A 20,502-nucleotide genomic window follows, 5' to 3' on the forward strand; every position below is an offset into this window, starting at 1 on the left:
ATTGCGTATTTTTGTAATACAGTAAAGTCTCGTTATATCGATATCGGTTATATCGATAGTAGCGCTTATTACGATACTATTTTCATTTCCCTTGCACATTTCTAGTCTTTTTATGTATAATTAGTACCGTTTAGTACGATACCCGGTTATTACGATAATCCGGTTACTACGGTGCTCCTTTTCATCGCCCGCCGGCCATTTTGCTGTTTATATCGATACATCGGTCGCGCCATTGGTCGACTTGGTCACGTGACTTGGTTACGTGACACGCCATCGGTCGCGCCATTGGTCAACTTGGTCACGTGAGTTTGTTACGTGACCAGCACCCGTGTAGCTGAGCCATTTTCATTTTCAGACGCTAGCTCGTGTGTAGCAGACGAGATTGTGTTTGTGTTAAAAGGTAAAAATGGGAAGCAGAAGAAGATTGATGACTTTTTTAAATTGTATACATAATACAGTAAGATGTAAGCATTGCAGTTTCCCTGTTGTGTTATGTACATGCCCACTGTCCTGTATATGAATGCAATCGTTTTTTTGCAACAATGTTTCTTGTTTTGTCTGCTGAAGCGTGATGATTTTGAAAATTATTAACATTCCATACTGTGTATGGACAACCGATGTCACTTTTTATTCAAATGCAAAACACCAATAAAAATTACTTCACGGCAAGACGTCTTGCATTGCTTGTGAATCCAAACAATGGCTTCAGATTCGGATAATATGCTTTCTTGTTACACATCCAGTTATGAATATGATTCAAATACACTGTAGTTCTGAAGATGGAAGCATACATGTTTGCAATCATTAAAGAATTATATGTGCCATTTTGAGGCAACATTGGGAGAACATCTCTCACCCCCCCAAAAAAAGAGGCACAAAATGGGAGCTCATGGCCAGCTCCGTTTCTTATATGGCGCTTGGCTGCCCTCTTTTGGCGGCTTTTGTTAATGCAGTTCGGTGCAGGATCGGATATATCGATAGTCCGGTTATATCGACATTTTTTCCGACTCCCGAAAATATCGATATAACGAGACTTTAGTGTATATTTTTAGCATTTTGCACACAATCATTCTATCAGTTTCACTTTCACAAAAAGCATTTCAAAAATAATGTAAAATAAAGCAGGTCATCAGTGAATGAGTTAATGCCTGACAATGATGCAATAACTGGCCAAAAATCCAAGACTGACTTGCCATGTCTGTGCAGTGGAAACAGATTTGTGGTTTGTCAGACGTGTGATTGTCATCAAAATGCACTGGTGACAAGTGCAGACGTACTGTACTTTGCAAACATACCCATTAGGCCATATAGTTCGTTCGTATGGGGCATCGCAGTCTCTGGGAAGCAAACAACAGTTACAAAATCGACTTTCAATGTCTTCACTCATCCACTGCCAGACACGTGCAAAAATGTGTCCACTCCAGTGTCAGGGTTTTTGTCATTTTCACTCAAATTCCAGGATCCACAGAATACAGTAATACCTCAGCTCACGAACTTAATTGGTTCCCAGAAAGTGTGTGTATGGGAAAAGTTTGTGTGCCGAACATTTATGTCCCATAAGAAACAATTAAAATGAGAATAATCTGTTCCCACATAAAAAACAATGTACTTCGGTTTTCCACCATAATTCGTTCCGGGACTCCGAAACCACCTCTTTGCTCCTGTCACTTGCGAGTTGACAGTGGGGGGGGGGGGGGGGCTGCCTCTCCCGGCCGTTCTCCACCCACTGTCATTCTCTAATCACGGACACGGGACATTTATACGGTTCGCGATCACCTCGCCAATGCCGGATGATTGCCTCAACTCGCCACCGTACCTGGACTCTTCCTTCGATGCGCGAGGTATTTTCCCTGCGGACCGTAAATTTATGTCATCTTCCGGGATTGCGTAATTTTGCACCCTCGTGTGCCATTTGCTTTTTGGCGTAGTAAGCGGGTCGGATCACCCCCTGCCCTCTTACTCGCTGTGTTTTCTTTTATTTGTGAATAAACATCCTGCTTGGGTAGTACGTGTCTGCTTTGGGATCCCAAACATTCCACTGCGTTCCGACGAGTCAGCTGCCGTCACTCTCGCTCGGAACATGACAGCTACGGATGACTCGGCTACAGGATGTTCTTTTCTCTTAAAATATCTATCCAATGACACTTGCTCTCACTCCCACAGCTACATCACTAGATTTCACAGCCTCCTTATTCTTTAATATCGTACTGATCGTAGATTTCGCCATGCTGTATTCCCTCGCCAGATCAGACACTCGCACACCTCCTTCATATTTTGCGATTATTTCTTTCTTAAATGCAATAGTTGTACGCAGTACTTTTCTTTTGTCACTTTAAGCAGCACTTACTTTCTTTGGAGGCATGATTAGGGGCTAAAACTCTTCCTACACCTATATTAAACGCTAGAGCAAAACGCAGCACGTCCGCTAGCGACAACAGTTGGTAACGGAGAGAGCGATACACCCGTGCGCCGCTCAGCTCCCCACCCTCGCATACGCACTCACGCGTCTTATTGACGTTCGAACACCGATTGATGTTCGAACGATGAAGCAAGAATATCGCTAATATTTTGTTCGAACACCGATTTGTTCGAACACTGAGGCGTTCGAGAACCGAGGTGTCATGATCTGGTTGGCGACCAATGGCGCTGTCGGCCCCGCCTGCACCTGCACAGGTGCTGGTCGTCCCGATCAGATTGGCGACCAACGGGTAGCGACGTCAGCCCTGCCGGCAGCCTCGCAGGTGCTGGTCGTTATAATCACTGTCACTTAAAAGGACACCCGGCACGACCATCCGGTGCATGTGTTTGTTTAACCTTGGCAGACTTTTACTTTGTTAGTATGACAAGATTATATTATCACGGATTTAATGTTCGTAAGGCGAAAAGTTCATTGGCTAAAGCGTTCGTAAGTCGAGGTATCACTCTCACCTTAACCCTAATGCTCAATTGAGAATTTATTGGGCCATTATCACACTAATGTGCTTAAAATGTATCCATAATGAACACGTGGTGTGTGACTTTAGCCCATTGTCATTTTAAGTGTCAACAAATCCAACTCAAAAAGGTACTTCATCATCAAACTCGGCAGTGCTTTTATTCAACAATTCATTGTTTTCATTCTTGGGCACATACTTTCAAAATACATTGAATAACAGGTCAAACATATTGATATTAACTGTATAAAAATGAATGAAATAAATACAAAATTGCGACATTCAGCGTATATCAAGAAGTGTTCCCCCTATAGTGCACATATGATAATCCGGAAGAGTGGAGTCATGTTAGGACAATCATAAAAATATGATACAACTGATTGTTAAAAGGTAAACCAGATGTTACTTGTGTGATATAATTACCACTCATTGTTTTCTTAAAAAAACAAACGTGTAAAACACTTCCTAATACAGGTAACATCCGACTTACGACCACCCGTACTTACGACTGGCTTCACCGTTAGCAGGGAGAGTGATTTTTCAACAGCGCGCATGCGTCTGAAGCTGTGCGTATTTGGGTCAGCAGAACGCGTGTGCACCGACACAGTAATAAAAATTGATAATCCGAAATATAAAATGATAAAAATGACACTAAAAGTTATCAAATTTATAAATGAACTGTAAACAGTTTGGTATATAATAGAAAACATTGCTTAAAAACAACAGATTTACATCCTGTCGTATAAATGTTGCGTTGGCCCTTTTGAATGGATTTTGACTTACAACTATTTGACTTACGACCGTTTTGTCAGAACGGAACCCGGTCGTAAGTCGGATGGTACCTGTATATGACAAGAAAAGATCGTGTACATTGCTACAATAGTTTAATGCATTTTCTCGACCACTTGTCCTCTTTGGGTTTCACAGGTCGCAAAGCTGCAAGCCTATCCCAGCTACACATCAGAATATTACTTAAGAATTCCCATTAAGTCTTAAAAAAATAATGAATGCAAGAAAACAAAAAACAATATCTATTTCTGTTACTTCAAACAACTCTTCGATGACAATCAATCACATACACGACGACATCACATTAAAAATTGGTTCACAAAACCTACTAGAGCCCACAACACTGGCTTACATTTTCTTGAACACCTTCCCTCAAAAAGGAAGTTAGTGTCTTAACATTTGAGTAGAAAGATTTTCTCCATGACAGGATAAGCAGGTAAGTCGAGTTCTGAACGACTGGCTTTTTTCGTTTCAACTGCCACGAAGAATTCAGATGCCCATTCCAATCTCTTCGACTTTCCAACCGCTAGAATTCTTTCCAAACTTGTAGACCAGACGCCGTCCATCAACCCGCTCAAGGATTTCTCGTTTATAGTAGTACCTGTGGATGGAGGACACCAATGAGTCCATTTTTAGTATGCAGTCCAACAATCAATGTGGTCGTCCACAGATCTAATCAAAACGCTTCAATGTTGTGTACTGACCTCATAGCGCGACTGAGTTTCTCGTACGTCATGCTGCTGTTCTTCTTCTTCTGGCCCCACATTTGAGCCACGGCCTCCGATTTGAGGAACTTAAAAACGCCCTCATGGCGATCTTCCCATTTCATCAGGCCTTGGTTATTCTCCGGGTGAATCAGAATATCTCTTATAAACTCCCAAAGATGAGTACCCCGAGGTGCTGCAGACAAGACACGCGGAACTGTCAGCTTGACTCTATTGCGTAAGCAAGTCAAAGAAGGTAAACCGAATTGGATAGCTGTATTATTAAAAGCTGCTATGTCTTATTCCCAAATCATATTCTTACCATGTTTACTTTTCTTTGACGTGTCATAGATGCTGTGATCCCTGCTGACTTTAGGAGGACGTCCCCGAGGTCGTTTCATTTGTGACTCTGCTTTCTCCTTTTTAATCTGCGTCTCTGTCAACCAAACAGAACATGGTAAGATGTTTTCCTAAAAACTATTCACACTATGGAAGAATTCAAACAAATGTCACAGTTTTTCCACTCACTTGAAATCACAGGGTAAGAGAACTCCGGGTCAGATTCTCCACTGCCAGACTCTGGTGAGCCAAGGTTGGAGAAGCCAAACAGGCCACCTGATCAAATATAACATCGTACATAAGAATCCAAATGTAGACCTCTTCCACGAGTAGCTGGATTAATAAAATGATGAACTACTCACTATTGGATGAGGAGCTCCACTCGCTATCAGACTGGTTATCAGACAGATACTCATCTCGCAGAGGTGTCATGGCCCCCATGGTCAGGCTGAGCAGATCGCAGTTGTCACCATTGTCAAACTCCATTTTGCTGATGGAGTCTTCACCTGTTTAATGGTTAATAGCACCTTTAGGATTATCACTACCGGATGCTAAAATTGACCAAGACTTTTCAAACTCTTGTACCTTGACCAAATTTGACGGTGCTGATCAAAGGGAAGGTTAGGTTGTCTGGGAGGTTGAGGTTGTGCAAGAATCTATCCAGGAGTTGGCAGGTTTCGTTTAGCTCTGGTCCCGAAAGGCTGGTCAGTTCTGGGAAGAACAAAAATAAATTCAAATCCCACTTTACTTCACGTTCAGTAGGAATATATGCAATCTTATATTAAGTGCCTGAAATCCTATTTTTTTAGGGGAGGGATGCAGTTTTACCATATTTAGCTTTGTATTCTTGCAGGTTTTGGTGGACATGCTGTCCGAACTCAGGGCCAAACATAATGATCATCTGGTCCAGGCTCATTTGGCAAAAGCTGTAGCCGTCCATGGCACAATAGGACAGAGTCAAGGTACTGGCATCAAACTTGGTACTGTCAGCTTGGGTGCTGATCCAATCCATAACGTTCTCCGTAGTCCAGAAGTGAGGATTCATCTGACCATACCATAGACCTGCGTAGAGAGGAAGCAGTTATTATATCATTATAGAAATATATCAAAGTTTTCCATATATAAGGCACACCACATTATAAGGCAATATATTAGAGGCGAATGGCACACATGACTTCTTCTACAGAGGAGACATTGAGTCTGTGGCTCCTGACAGTGGTTGCGAGACCTGTTGCAGCCCAATATGACTTCAACTATAAAGGTGCAGAGTCATCTTATCAAGAAAATTTAGGCTTTTCGGTGTGCCTTATAGACTGGAAAATACGGTACTAAGCACTGAAACAGACATTTGAAAAGAATTGAAATTTGAGATAGCTTCTCCAACTAAAGCCTACTGAAAACTTTTTTCAATGCAGTGCCAAGCATGGATATTGATTAATACCAGTCCGCATCACTCCCAGGTGGGGCTTTATTTCTCGAAGGTCAGAAAAACAAAGAACGGACTGTTTTAGCAACTAGGTGGCACCGATTGACGCTTCAAATAAGTTAAACATTGACTTTCTGGTAAATGATTAGCAGCAGCGTCTAATTGAGGTCAAAGCAAAGTTCTATGAGGTAGGGCCTGGTTTGCTTGAAAGTAAGGGATGGTGTTTAGATATGAGGAGAAACGTCACGTGAATGGCTGATATTTCGGCTATTGTGCTGGTCTCTGAGCCTAAGCACAACATTTCTATTTGACGCATGCACATCTGCAGATCATGTTTCTCTCACCATTGTTGGAGCCGTAGCCCAGGTTGCTGTTTTGTTGATTGTTGATGTCTGCTTGATGGGGCAGGATATCAGGAAGGCTGTTCTGGTACATCGTGAAGTTTGCGTTGGTCAGCACGCTACTGAGGCACTGGGATGCCATGGGGGTCCAAAATAACAAACAAAAAAACAATAACCTGAGGAATAATTTAAAAAGTGTCTATGAGTACTATTTAAAATCCAAACATATTGCCATTTGAATCTATTCGAATGGAAAATGAAAGTCACTTCTGTCTAGACCAGTGGTTCTTAATCCGATTGGTGGGACAAAACCTCACTGGTTTCATATGCTCATTCACCGAATGCTTCTTTCAATGACTAGGCCCACCAACTGCAGACTAGACCGAGGGACCACTTCTGCTGAGGATCCCCCGAGCCCCTGACACCGACTCACTGAACCCCTCGGGTTCGATTGAACCCAGTTTAAGAACCACTGGTCTAGACATATCTCAAAATTAGAAATTAAATCCACATTATGTGATAGTTTTTGTTTACCTGGTTTGAACCACGGGATGATGAAATACAAGTAGGATCCAAGAGAGCACGTCGGATGCGTGTGTTTTTTTCTTTTCTTCTTTTGACGGATTTCTCTGTAACGTCAGGCTCTTTGGTATTAATGCACCTGTTGCCTCATTCAGCCTGCTAGAAGCTTTATAATAGTCTGCTGCAGTGGTGGGGGTGGTTCAGGTGAGTTCAGGGGAATTCCACATGAACTTAGGCACGCCTCCAAACCTCCTCATCTTATACTCCACTGCGCTAAACACGTTGATCAACAACTCAAACCTCCCACGTTTTCAAGTATGTCGCCAACAATGAGGCTCATTAACATATTTGTGTATCCAATTACGCAAAAGGGAAAGAAAATGGTCTGTTAAAAATACAGTAGCTTGTTTTATTTTGTCAAGTGAATGAAATTGTTTGCATCGAGATACAATTTGGAAGTAGTCTACACATTGACTCAAGACTCACGTGATTTTATTGCACGCAACGACCTGGCAACATAGTGAAGGCCTCTGGGCTGTTTGGGAAGCACTTTACTCTGAGCATCATGCATGCTATGATGGCAGACAAGCACCTTTTGATCTACCGTGAACTATTAACTGTATACAGGGAACATCCGAGTTACGGCCGGGTTCCGTTCCGACAAAACGGTCGTAGGTCAAACGGTCGTAAGTTGAAATCCATTCAAAATGGCCAACGTGATATTTACATGACAGGATAGTATACGATGTCAATATGTTGGCTTTAATCAACATTTTCTATTGAATACTATTATACCTAACTGTTTGCAGTTCATTTATAAATTTTATAACTTTTAGTGTCATTTTTATTATTTTATAGTTTGGATTCTCGGAACGCTCTTTCTGAGTTTTCCCTTTAACTGCCTCTCAACCACAATGCATTTTCTCCGCCCCCAAACAGTATAGAAAATGGATTCATGGATGTTTCGTAATTTTGTTTTTTCACTGCATTGTTTATTCTGCAACTCTTTTACATAATGGAAATGCCATTGCTTGAATTGTAGGTCGAGCTGGATAGTTTTAGCAACCCGAGTGTCAGCACGTATTTCGTGTTGTCGTTATTTCTGGGATGCAATGCAAATGCTGTGGTGCTAAGAACTATCATTAGAGCAAGCTTGTGTTTTCAGTGTTTATATTGATAGCGACACAGCTACGTTTATCTCCATGTGCAAACATACAGTAACTGACTTCTTCTGATTGCTGTCCAGTATCGGGTCTGTGTGTCCAGTGTTGTAATGTTGATTCTGGCATTCTGGGATACAGTTTCTAATTGACTTTCAAAGGCATTTTTGTGATTTGTTTTGCGGTACACGCCAAAACAACCATACCAGTGCAACAGATTTTGCCTCAATCATAAGGTTGATGAGATTAATGTCATTTTTTTTCTGGTCAATGCAATGTTACATTTGTTCGATTGAAAATGTTTGTATTTGTATGAACAAAATATTTGCATTTTTGTACTGATATTGGACATTTGGCACTGAAATTCGTACACTATATGAAAGGCAGACTTCTGGAGAGTAAACACAAACGGGCGGGCGGACGGACGGATGGACGGACAGACAGATGATAATAATAATACATTACATTTTAAGCGCCTTTCAAAGCTCTCAAGGACACTTTACAGTCACAAGCATAGGTACTATAATAAGTAAAATACAATCACAAATAGAATACAATGAATAAAATGCAATTATAAATTGAAACAAGAGAGCTGCGCAGAAAATGCCATTTTAAATAGGTTGGTTTTGAGATAGATAGGTAGGTAGGTAGGTAGGTAGGTAGGTAGGTAGGTAGGTAGGTAGGTAGATTCCTAGGTAGGTACATTGCTAGGTAGGTAGATTGCTAGGTAGATAGATTGCTAGGTAGCTAGATTGCTAGGTAGCTAGATAGCTAGATTGCTAGATTGCTAGGTTGCTAGAATGCTAGATAAAGAAAATAAACTGCCAGGAATGTGTTCTGGTGTCATATTAAGCACGGTTACAGGTTTCTGGAATACTTCAGTATGCATCCGGAAGTTCCATGTTGCTCGTTGGTGATACCTAGTAATAACCTACAAACCCCTTCTCTACATGTTGGTTGATGAAGCATGTCATCATCGTCACTTAACCTGTTTGATTAGCGAACATGAATGAACCAAATCATGTCATCTATGGAGTCATCCATATGTGTCACTTTAAGCTAACTAAGATAGCATATTAAATAAATAGTAACCTATCTTTCGTCCCATCATCGCGACAGTAATGCCACAAAGGGCAAGATATATAGTCAAAAATTACAGTGTATATCTCACCAAAATAAAATACACTGTTAAAATAAATGTAAATAAATGTGTTAGTCTGTTTTTGTACTTTTTTACACCATATTTGTATGTGGCGAAAAGCTGGTTTACACATCCACCAAGCAGTTTGTAGGTTCAAACACAATCTCTAGTGTCAAGGGGGTTGCATGTTCCCTCTGCAGCTGTGTTCCAAAATAACACGTTAGCCTAATTGAAGGCACTCAATTGTCTATAGGTATAAATGATTGTTTTTGTATATGTACCATGTAATTAGATGACGACAAGTTCTGGGTGGACCTTGCCTCTCCCCCAAGTCAAGCCATCAGCTCTTGCACAGCCATCAACGTCGTGAGGGTGAACATTTGGCACCCCATGTACGACATTTTGTATACACAAATGGTTATTTTAAATTTCTCTATAAATCAGTGGTGGGACGGAGCATGCAAGGCCTTCTCTGCTAGCCGAAAAATATCTGAATCACAAATTAATGTGAATTGTATTTTCTCCATGAATTGTTATTCAATAACACCAAATGCTCTTTCAGCTTCCTTTCATGACTTTTCCCCTGTTGCTCTGCTTCCAGATGTGTGTTTTTGTATTGAAGCATTTAACCAATCACATTTCAGCCATCATTTGTGACCAGGGTCAGAAATTGACCTGGACGCCTTCACCATCAGTTCTGCAGGCCTTAAACCAATCAGAGTTCAAGTTGGCAACCCAAGGCCTGTTAAAGGACGCTGGCGACGTTTTCGCAAATGATGATTGGCTAGTCACTAGCTAATCAGAATCAGAAAACCTTGAATCGTCCCACAATGGGGAAATTTGAAAGGTCCAATCCAATTTGAAAGGTGATGGGGTGGGGTGAAATGATAACAAGGTGTTCTAATAATAGTAAAAATGTCAGAAGACTGAGATCGATGAGAAGGTTTCTTCAGCCGTCATCTGGACAAAAGTGAAGGTTTCGGACGTTTCGCCTCCTATCCAAGAGGCTTCGTCAGCGAACTAAAGTCTGACTGGTCGTATCGGCCCCATTTAGAAGAAGACTGAGATGTATACTGTAAATGTGCAAAACATTTTCATAAAAAACTGTACATAGTATTGCTTGCCACTAGTGATAAGAGCATACTGGCCAGAGCTAGCACAATATCTGTAGCGAGCTGCATGAGCAAATATAATTGATTTATGAATTAATATAATTGATTGATGAAATAAATTGATTTAATAGCAGTTTTGTCAACCCAAAATGGCTGAAGGAGGTGAAGAAATAGATTTGGTTGCAGATATATTGTTGTTGAAGCCATTTTCAGGACGGATTTATCAAGAATAGATGGACATCATTACGACAGGTTGGACAGCTCCGAAGGTAGCATAAATAGCAAATATTATTTCAATTTTATGAGGTTATCATGAATCCACACATTCATAGTAAAAAAATTCACAGTTTAATGACAGTGTTTCTTAAGTTTCTGTCAGTCACAAGTAATTTCCTGGCCAACGATATCCTCTAGTAGTAAATCACACCACACTCGCAGCTGTGGAGTGATTCTGACATAGCACTACTTAAAGGACAACCGACGTCTCCGGACAAGTTGTGTCCATAATTTGTAAAATAACTTCAAATGACTTCTACTGAGCGTATTTTACAAAAATTCCACCGCATATAGCTATATTTTACGTTTTAAGACTCGTGCTGAATCTTCCGCAAGTCTTGTTTTTGAATTGGTGACAAGTCCGTACGTGACGTCACTGAACGAACGCCCCTGACCGAAATAAAGGACACATTGTAGCAGTCCTTCCATCACATCAATGCTTGTTTGCTCTGAAAACCTCGTGTTGCACCAGAAAGAGCCAGAAGAGGGCGTCCAAGCTCCATATAAGGAATTCATCAGCCTGTGGAAACGGGCTGATTCATTCCTCACAGGAGGTCGGTGACCATTTTCTGCCTCTTTTTGGGTGACACATTTACCCCCAATGTTGCCTCAAAATGGCACGGAATAAATTCCTTAATCGATTGCAAACATGTCTGCTTTCCTCTTCAGAACTATTTGAATCATAATCATAACTGGATTTGTAACAAGAAAGCATATCCTCCATATCTGAAGCCATTGTTTTGATTCTTCAGCAATGCAAGACGTCTTGGCGTGACGTCACGAACTGGGGACGAGACTTTCTGAAAATGCCCAATTCGCAGCTCATTTTTTTTTTTGTAGATTTTGGACACTTTAAGTCATTTTTATTGGTGTTTTGCATTTCAATAAAAATATCATACTGCGTGATTTGGGTATTTTAGATGCTATAAAACGTTTTTCTGATGTCAGTTAGGAAACAAAAAAGTGATGTCGGTTGTCCTTTAAGGCTTAGGAGTCACATGCATGGCTCGCCCTGAGTTAGAGATATCCAACGCTTCACTCTCATGCCCACACTGTCACTGAGACGGGCAAGCTAACCAGTATATATATACAGTAAAGTCTCGTTATATCGATATCGGATATATCGATAGTCCCGGTTATATCGATATTTTTTCGGACTCCCTTGAATATCGATATAACGAGACTTTACTATATATATATATATATATATCCCTACTGTCGTCAAAATTGGTGGAGGTCCAGGTGCACCTCAAAACCCTTCACTAAGTCGCCATGGTGGTGTGAGGTTTAATTTGATCGTGCTTACAACATACTTCTTCGATCATTGCCACATAGGCTTAGTTATGCTGATCAAGTGATACCAGAGCAAACGGGGCAATCAGGACAGTCGTAGACCATAATTAGTCAGGACAATAGAAATAATCAGTCAGGACAATAGAAGTAAGTTTTAGAACCACAACAGAATCAGAAAGGCTTTCGTTGTCCCAAAAATGGGGAAATTTGCAAACTACAGCAAATAAATTGAAAGGGGTGTGTGGTAAAAGATAAACAGGTTGGACAGCTCCAAAGATAGCTAAACTAGCTAATAATGATGTATTTTGTTTTTCTACTTTCATTCCCTTCATAACTTCGCGAAATGTAAATTTCGTCCCTGCGAGAAGAATAAAGGCAAATCCAATCCAATCCAATATTGCAATTTTGTGAGGTTATCATGAATCCACACATTCGTAGTAAAAATTCCGTTTACTGACAGTATTTCAGTTTCACGATAGACATCAAACAGTCGAACTCAATGGGTGACGATGTAAGCAGTGCTTTTGCGGAGGCCGAAGACAGACACACCAATGGAAAAAAATGTTAATGTTTTTTTCCCCAAATTTCACAACACCACTTCTTACGCTGCGAGTTTAAAAGAAAGAGAGATGTGAGGGTGAGAGAGAGAGAGAGAGAGAGAGAGCGAGAGAGAGAGCGAGCAAGCGAGAGAGAGAGAGAGAGAGAGAGAGAGAGAGAGAGAGAGAGAGAGAGAGAGAGAGAGAGAGAGAGAGAGAGAGAGAGAGAGAGAGAGAGAGAGAGAGAGAGAGAGAGAGAGAGAGAGAGAGAGAGAGAGAGAGAGAGAGAGAGAGAGAGAGAGAGAGAGAGAGAGAGAGAGAGAGAGAGAGAGAGAGAGAGAGAGAGAGAGAGAGAGAGAGAGAGAGAGGGAGAGTATGGAATGCAGCCTGGCAGGTTTTCGCTCTGTGACGAGTCAAAAGCTTTCTTAGCCTTGAGGCAAACAAGCAAACGATTTCATCACTTCCACCTTGATTCTTCGCCGCTCACGACACTTCTCCAACTGGCTTATGTTGACGGGGCTTTCCACAGATACCGCAAACGTATTGCTGTGAAGAGTGAGCATAGAAAGCAACGTCATCACAGAGGAAGGTGCAATGGCTATGCCCAGGGTGTGCTGAAACAGAGCACAATGGTTGGTAATTACACAGTTTATATTTAACATCAGACGTTAAAAACATTCGATTTGCACATCTAGGCAGGCAACCAAAATTAAACAAATCATTTGGACACCAAAAAGACGTCACTTTTTGTGTACTACATTAATATATTTGATTGATTTCTTCAGCCGTGATCTGTACTTCTTTGAAGGTGTCGGACATTTCGCTTCTCATCCAAGAAACTTCGTCAGCAAACTAAAGTCTTACTGGTAGTTTAGGCCCGATATACTTACTACTACTTACTACCAGTAAGACTTTAGTCAACGAACTAAAATTTTGCTGGTAGCTCTAGCCCTATATATATATCATCATTGGCACGCCCTACCCACTCTCGAGGACTTGCACACTGCAAGAATCCGAACAAGGGCGCGGAAAATCCTACTGGACCCTCCGCACCCTGCCCACCACCTTTTCCAGCTACTCCCCTCAGGCAGGCGCTACCGATCCATGCGCACCAAATCCAGCAGACATTTAAACAGCTTCTTCCCCCAAGCCATTAACTCTTTGAACTCTTCAACAGTAGCCAAAATGGAACTGTATAGTGCCACTTAGCAGTTTTTTTGACGACGATACTAGTGCAGCGTGTTCTACCGGAAACAAATTCCTTGTGTGTTCTACATACTTGGCAATAAAGATGATTCTGATAGATATATATATATATATATATATATATATATATATATATATATATATATATATATATATATATATATATATATATATATATATATATATATATATATATATATCCAACCTGGTCACTCCCAAAGAAAACCTCAACATCTTCAGCTCTGCTTCCTGTCTTTTCTTCAGTGGCACTGTCTCCAGTCCAAACATCGTGGCTGGTCTCACCACTGTTTTATACACTTTTCCTTTCATCCTAGCTGAAACCCTCCTCTCACACATCACACCTGACATTTTTCTCCAGCCGCTCCAGCCTGCTTGGACACGCTTCTCTAGTTTCTCTGCCACCTGCTCCCCGTTCTCGCTACAGATCACAATGTCATCTGCAAACCTCATGGTTCAAGGAGATTCTTGTGTAACATCGTCTGTCAGCCTGTCCATCACCATAGCAAATAAGAAGGGGATCAGAGCTGACCCCTGGTGGAGTCCCACCTCCACCTTGAATTCCTCCGTCACACCGACAGCACACCTCACAAATGTCTTACAGTCATGATACATGTCTTACACCGCTCTGACATACTTTTCTGTCACTCCAGACTTCCTCATGCAATACCACAGCTCTTCTCTGGGCACCCTGTCATACGCTTTCTCCAGATCTACAAAGACACAATGCAATTCCTTCTGACTTTCTCTGTACTTCTCTATCAGCATTCTTAAAACAAACACTGCATCTGTTGTACTCTTTTTTTTTTTTGCATGAAGCCATACTGCTGCTCACAAATGTTCACTTCTGCTCTTAGTCTTGCCTCGACTACTTTTTCCCAGAGTTTCATTGTATGGCTCATCAACTTTATTCCTCTGTAGTTAGTACAACTCTGCACATCTCCTTTGTTCTTAAAAATGGGCACGAGTACACATCGTCTCCATTCTTCAGGCATCTGTTCACCATCTAAGATCTTCCATACCTCGATTGGTCAATCATCAGGCTCGAGTGCCTTTCCCCCCTTCATCCTCTTCAGCGCCCTCCTCACTTCATCCTTGCTAATGTTAGCTACGTCTTGGTCTACAACAATCACGTCTTCTACTCTTTGTTCCTTCTCATGTTCCTCATTCATCAATTCTTCAAAGTATTCTTTCCATCTTGCCATCACACGACTGGCACCTGTTAATACATTGCCATCTCTATCCTTAATCACCTGAACCTGCTGCAGGTCCTTACCATCTTTGACTCTCTGTCTCACCAGCCTGTATAGATCAGTCTCATCTTCCTTGCTGTCCAGCCGAGCATACAAGTCATCATAGGGCTCTTGTTTGGCCTTTGCCACCTTTACTTTAACCGTGTGCTGCAGCTTCTTGTACTGCTGTCTACTCTCGTCCGCCTTTCTCTGTATACACTCCTGCACCTATATATATATATATATATATATATATATATATATATATATATATATATATATATATATATATATATATATATATATATATATATATATATATATATATATATATATATATGAGAGGCTAGCTCTCAGCGGGACGGGACAAGAAGTCCAAATAAAGTCTCTTCTGAGGTGAAACTGAAGACGGAGTTCTTTACAAGAGTCTCTAGGCCTCACCCCTCTTGACGTCCTAGTCATGTAGCCTAGCCACCTTAGCTAGGTTCAAATCAAGTGTCCAGTAGTGTGGTCCCAACTGGCAATGAGTTCCACGCAGCAATCAACTTCTCCACAGAGCACAGCAATCGAGCTTGTCTTTCCCCAAGCTCCACACTCAGAGGCTCTCTGCCTTAAGAGCCTTGCTTGCCAATCAAGCCCTGATCAGCTGCAGGTGTGTGGTTTTAATTGCTGCCTTCCACCAGATGGGGCCAAGACTCTCTCTGGGTGGAGCCATCTTAGGGGGATGTATTTGCCCTCCAGGACACAGCCTCTCGTGACATCACACATCCCCCCCTTGAGACCGACGTCCTCGGCGGGGTGAAGGATGCGAAAAAGGCCAGGAAGGCCTCCCTTCGGGAGAGGGCATCCCCATTGTCTTGGCGCTTGCCAGCCCTGTGGACAACAGAAAAGTTAAAGGCCTGCAGACTCAAGAACCACCTGGTTACTCTGCTGTTGGTCTCCTTGTTCCTGGCCATCCATTGGAGAGGAGCATGATCAGAGACCACTGTGAAACGTCTTCCCAGGAGATAGAAGCGCAATGACTCCAGCGCCCATGTAATGGCAAGGCACTCCTTCTCCACTGTGGAATAATTCTTTTCCCTGGGCAACAGCTTCCTGCTAAGGTACAGGATGGGATGTTCCTCTCCTCCATGTACTTGCGAGAGTACAGCCCCCAGACCAACTTCGGCCATCTTCTTTGATAACGTTCCTCATCATGGCCTTGAGTGTTTTGTTGAATCGCTCTATCAATCCATCTGTCTGCGGATGGTAGACGGAGGTTCTCAGTTGCTTGACCTTGAGCAGGGCACACAGGTCCTTCATGACCTTGGACATAAAGGGGCTTCCCTGGTCGGTCAGTATCTCCTTTGGGATCCCTACCCGGCTGGCGAGAGCAAACAGTTCCTTTGCAATCTGCTTTGTGGTAGCCTTTCTGAGGGGAACAGCCTCTGGGAACCGAGTGCCATAATCCATCATAACCAAAATATACTGGTGTCCCCTAGCACTTTTTGGTAGAGTTCCTACTATGTCCAGCCCAAGCCTCTGAAAAGGGGTCTCAATGATGGGTAAGGGAATGAGCGGGTTTCTGTATGTGGGCTTTGGCGCCACCTGTTGGCACTCGGGGGAAGAACGACAATAGTTCTCCACATCCTTATGCACCCCTGGCCAGAAGAACTGTTGAAAGATTCTCTCTTTTGTCTTTTCGACCCCTAGGTGTCCCCCTAGCAGGTGTGTGTCTGCCAAGTCCAGTACTGTGGCTCGGTGTGGTTGTGGCACAAGACGTTGTTCATGTACTTCATCCTTTTGCTTCGTCACCTGGTATAACAGCCCCCGGTCAACCGCAAAATGGGGGTATGTGGGGCTTGTCCTTTCCCCCAGTACTACACCCTCTAGAAGACGGAGTTCTTTACAAGAGTCTCTAGGCCTCACCCCTCTTGACATCCTCGTCATGTAGCCTAGCCACCTTAGCTAGGTTCAAATCCAGTGTCCAGTCGTGTGGTCCCAACTGGCAATGAGTTCCACGCAGCAATCAACTTCTTCACAGAGCACAGCAATCGAGCTCGTCTTTCCCCAAGCTCCACACTCAGAGGCTCTCTGCCTTAAGAGCCTTGCTTGCCAATCAAGCCCTGATCAGCTGCAGGTGTGTGGTTTTAATTGCTGCCTTCCACCAGATGGGGCCAAGACTCTCTCTGGGTGGAGCCATGTTAGGGGGATGTATTTGCCCTCCAGGACACAGCCTCTCGTGACATCACAGTACCTAGGTGTTGTCATAGCCAAAGACGACGAAGAGCGTTGTCATCTGAACCTCGATCCAATAATTGATAAAACCAAGAAGCACTTTAATCACTGGTTACAAAGGGATCTATCATTAAACGGAAGAATACTGCTAGCAAAAAGTGAGGGAATCGCTCGGTTTGTATATCCTACAATGGCTTTAAATGTGGATCCAAGTGCATGTAAGACAATGGACAAAATAATGTATAACTTTGTATGGAAAAATAAAACTCATTATATAAGAAACTCAGTCATATCCAGGACGTTAAAGGAAGGAGGCCTAAATTCTTTGGACTTTACTTCTCTAAACTATACGTTTAAGATTAACTGGCTGCGTAATTATCTGTGCAGCCCTGATGCAATCTGGAATTTCGATGTTTTCCCGACTTGGTGGTCTGCCTTTCTTGCTGAAATGTAATTATAAGGTTGAAAAATTGCCTGTTAACCTATCAAAATTCCATAAACAACTTGTATTAGCCTGGTGCCTAATGTATAACCATTCTTTCTCTCCGCATTCATGTATGATCTGGAATAACTGTCATATTTTGTACAAAAACAAATCACTGTTTTTGTCGAGATGGATTGACTTGGGTATCATTTATGTAAAGCAACTTTGTAACACAAACAATGTTTTAATGAACTATGCTGAGTTTCACAATACGCATCAAATCCCTGTGACCCTCAAGGACTTTGCCATCGTTATGGATGCCATCCCAAGTGGTATCATAAGCCTGTTCAAGGGTCACTCCGCTACTCCCGACAGACCACCGCCAATTCCAGTGACAGAAACTGCCCTGGGGAAACTCTGTTTCTCATCAATTGCTCGAAATCAGAACCGTGCAATTCGACATTTGTTTCAAAAATCTTTTGTAACGGTTCCCTACGTGGTTCATCACTGGAGAACGTATGTCCCAAATATCCCATGGGAAAAGGTTTGGACCCTCCCATATAATTTTTTCATCTCAAACAAACAAAGAGAAATAACCTACAACTTTTTGCACCGTTGCTATCCTGTTAAACATAAGATACGGTCCTTACATGATATATCTTGTACATTTTGTGAAGCTGAGCCTGAAACTGCAACTCACCTCTTCTGGGCTTGTCCCGAAACTACTCGCTTCTGGAAACACTTTGTCAAATATGTTCAATGTAAAATCACTTCATTCATATTTCAATACAATCAGAATCAGAATCAGAATCAGAATACCTTTATTCGTCCCGCAATGGGGAGATTTGCAGTCCACAGCAGCAATTGAAGAGGGATGGGGTTAGGGTGGGAGTCAAAGGATAGAAAACAAGATATTCTAACCAAAGACATGCTGTTTGGATATTACAACAAGACCAACAATAAATATTTTATTATTAATTTTTGAGTTTTTCTTGCCAAACATCATAAATCTAAATTTTGTGGGAGGAAACCCCTATTTGTAATATTTCAAAATGAAATGAAACTATATCAGAAAACAATTCAACCATCTGCCGACCCAAACGCTATCAAAACACATGATTTGTTGATGAAATATGGCATCGGATGATGTGCTTGCCGATTTATCTGGTGTTCCCCCCCTGTTGAAAGATTCTCTCTTTTGTCTTTTCGACCCCTAGGTGTCCCCCTAGCAGGTGTGTGTCTGCCAAGTCCAGTACTGTGGCTCGGTGTGGTTGTGGCACAAGACGTTGTTCATGTACTTCATCCTTTTGCTTCGTCACCTGGTATAACAGCCCCCGGTCAACCGCAAAATGGGGGTATGTGGGGCTTGTCCTTTCCCCCAGTACTACACCCTCTAAGACCTGCACATTCTTCATGGCGTTGGCAAGGGTAGGATCCTGTAACTGGGCTGTACCATACCGGCCTGTTAGAGGAGGCAGCTTCTGGGTCCCTGGGTTCTCATCACCACTGGAAGCCGGGAGATTTTCTGGGGCTGGAGTTTCCTCGGCGGTCTCTGGGCCAGACTCCGTCTCTGGTGGTGCATGTGCTGGCCCTAGGAGGGCACAGGCTGGGGAGAGTGAATCAGAGGGGTAGGCTTGGGTATTCACTACACGCGTCTTACCTCTCGCCTTCCGAGGTAGTCGGGCCAGTCTTTCCTGTGTTTCTCTCCACAGTGGGTGAAAGGCCGGGCAGTCGCGTCCAATCAGGAGGGGGACAGGGAGAGAGTCAACCACACCGGCTACCATGCGGATGATTCCCTTGGTTGTGGTCATGGTGAGTTCAGTAGTGTGGTACTCTCTGGTGTCTCCGTGGACGCAGGAGACACCAGCCCGCCAACTGGTGTTGGCGGGCTTGGGCAACTTTGGGCGGGCCATTTCAGTCCGGGATGGGGATGTGTTGCCAATTTTCCTCTTGGTCGTTCGCAGCATCTCCGCTGTGGCCTGGTACTCCTCCACCGCTGCCACTGTTTGACACGCAGTAGTCAGCGACTGATGACTGATTATCCTTTTTGCCTCATAGGGCAGGGCTCGTAAGTAGCGATCCACGACAATGGCCTCGACCACCTCAGCTGCCGTGCTCCTTTCCGGTTCCAGCCACTTCCGTGCGATGCGGGCCAATTCGTGCATCTGTGCCCGTGGAGGTTGGTCTGGCTGGAAAGTCCAGGTGTGGAAGCGCTGTGCCATCCCGAACTTGGTCAGCCCATGTCTGCTGAGAATTTCAGCTTTTAAATAGTCGTAGTCTTGTGGTCTGTCTGCGGTCAAGTCCAGGACAGCATTCAGCGATTCCCCTGTCAGGAAGGGTGCAAGCAATCCCACCCACTGCTGCTTGGGCCACTTTTCTCGAGTGGCGGTTGCTTCAAACGTATGCAGGTACGCCTCAATATCATGCGTCCCCCCCATCTTGGCTAAAAAAAAAATCACCCGCCTTCACCCGGGGAATATTCTTGGCGGCCATTTTTTTCTGCAAGAGCAATTCCTCTGCCTTCAGTTCATTGGCTCTCTTTTGCCCGCATTCTCCACCATATGTGATATCATAAGAGGCTAGCTCTCATCGGGACAGGACAAGAAGTGCAATGGACGACAGGTTTGGATACAAACAAAAGGTTTTAATCAAGGGTTCCAGGGGGAATTCACAAGCAACAAAGGTTTGAATAGTGTCTCTTCCAATACTTATCAAAATAAAGTCTCTTCTGATACTTAAATGCAAATAAAGTCTCTTCTGATACTTAAATCCAAATAAAGTCTCTTCTGAGGCAAAACTGAAGACAGAGTTCTTTTCCAAGAGTCTCTAGGCC

At 42.9% G+C, this 20,502-nt stretch overlaps 1 protein-coding gene across 2 annotated transcripts; it reads right to left on the reverse strand.

Moving 5' to 3' along the window:
* Positions 1–3,068: 3,068 nt before the first annotated feature.
* On the reverse strand, positions 3,069–7,219 carry elf3 (E74 like ETS transcription factor 3). 2 transcript variants are annotated; one of them, XM_089011032.1, is made up of 9 exons: positions 7,067–7,219; positions 6,536–6,708; positions 5,594–5,827; positions 5,351–5,476; positions 5,128–5,271; positions 4,955–5,041; positions 4,749–4,862; positions 4,427–4,622; positions 3,069–4,323 (listed from the first exon to the last, which is right to left on the reverse strand). In XM_089011032.1, exons 2-9 carry the CDS (start codon positions 6,672–6,674, stop codon positions 4,212–4,214), a joined length of 1,152 nt encoding a protein of 383 aa, XP_088867158.1. In that variant the 5' UTR covers positions 6,675–6,708; positions 7,067–7,219; the 3' UTR covers positions 3,069–4,211. The 2 variants fall into 2 exon arrangements, with proteins under 2 accessions (XP_088867158.1, XP_088867159.1); XM_089011033.1 differs by having other exon boundaries at positions 6,536–6,662; positions 7,067–7,209.
* Positions 7,220–20,502: the final 13,283 nt, after the last annotated feature.

The sequence above is a fragment of the Hippocampus bargibanti genome, linkage group LG12 (genome assembly GCF_051943395.1).
Source record: "Hippocampus bargibanti isolate YZ-2025 linkage group LG12, ASM5194339v1, whole genome shotgun sequence".
Taxonomy (NCBI): domain Eukaryota; kingdom Metazoa; phylum Chordata; class Actinopteri; order Syngnathiformes; family Syngnathidae; genus Hippocampus; species Hippocampus bargibanti.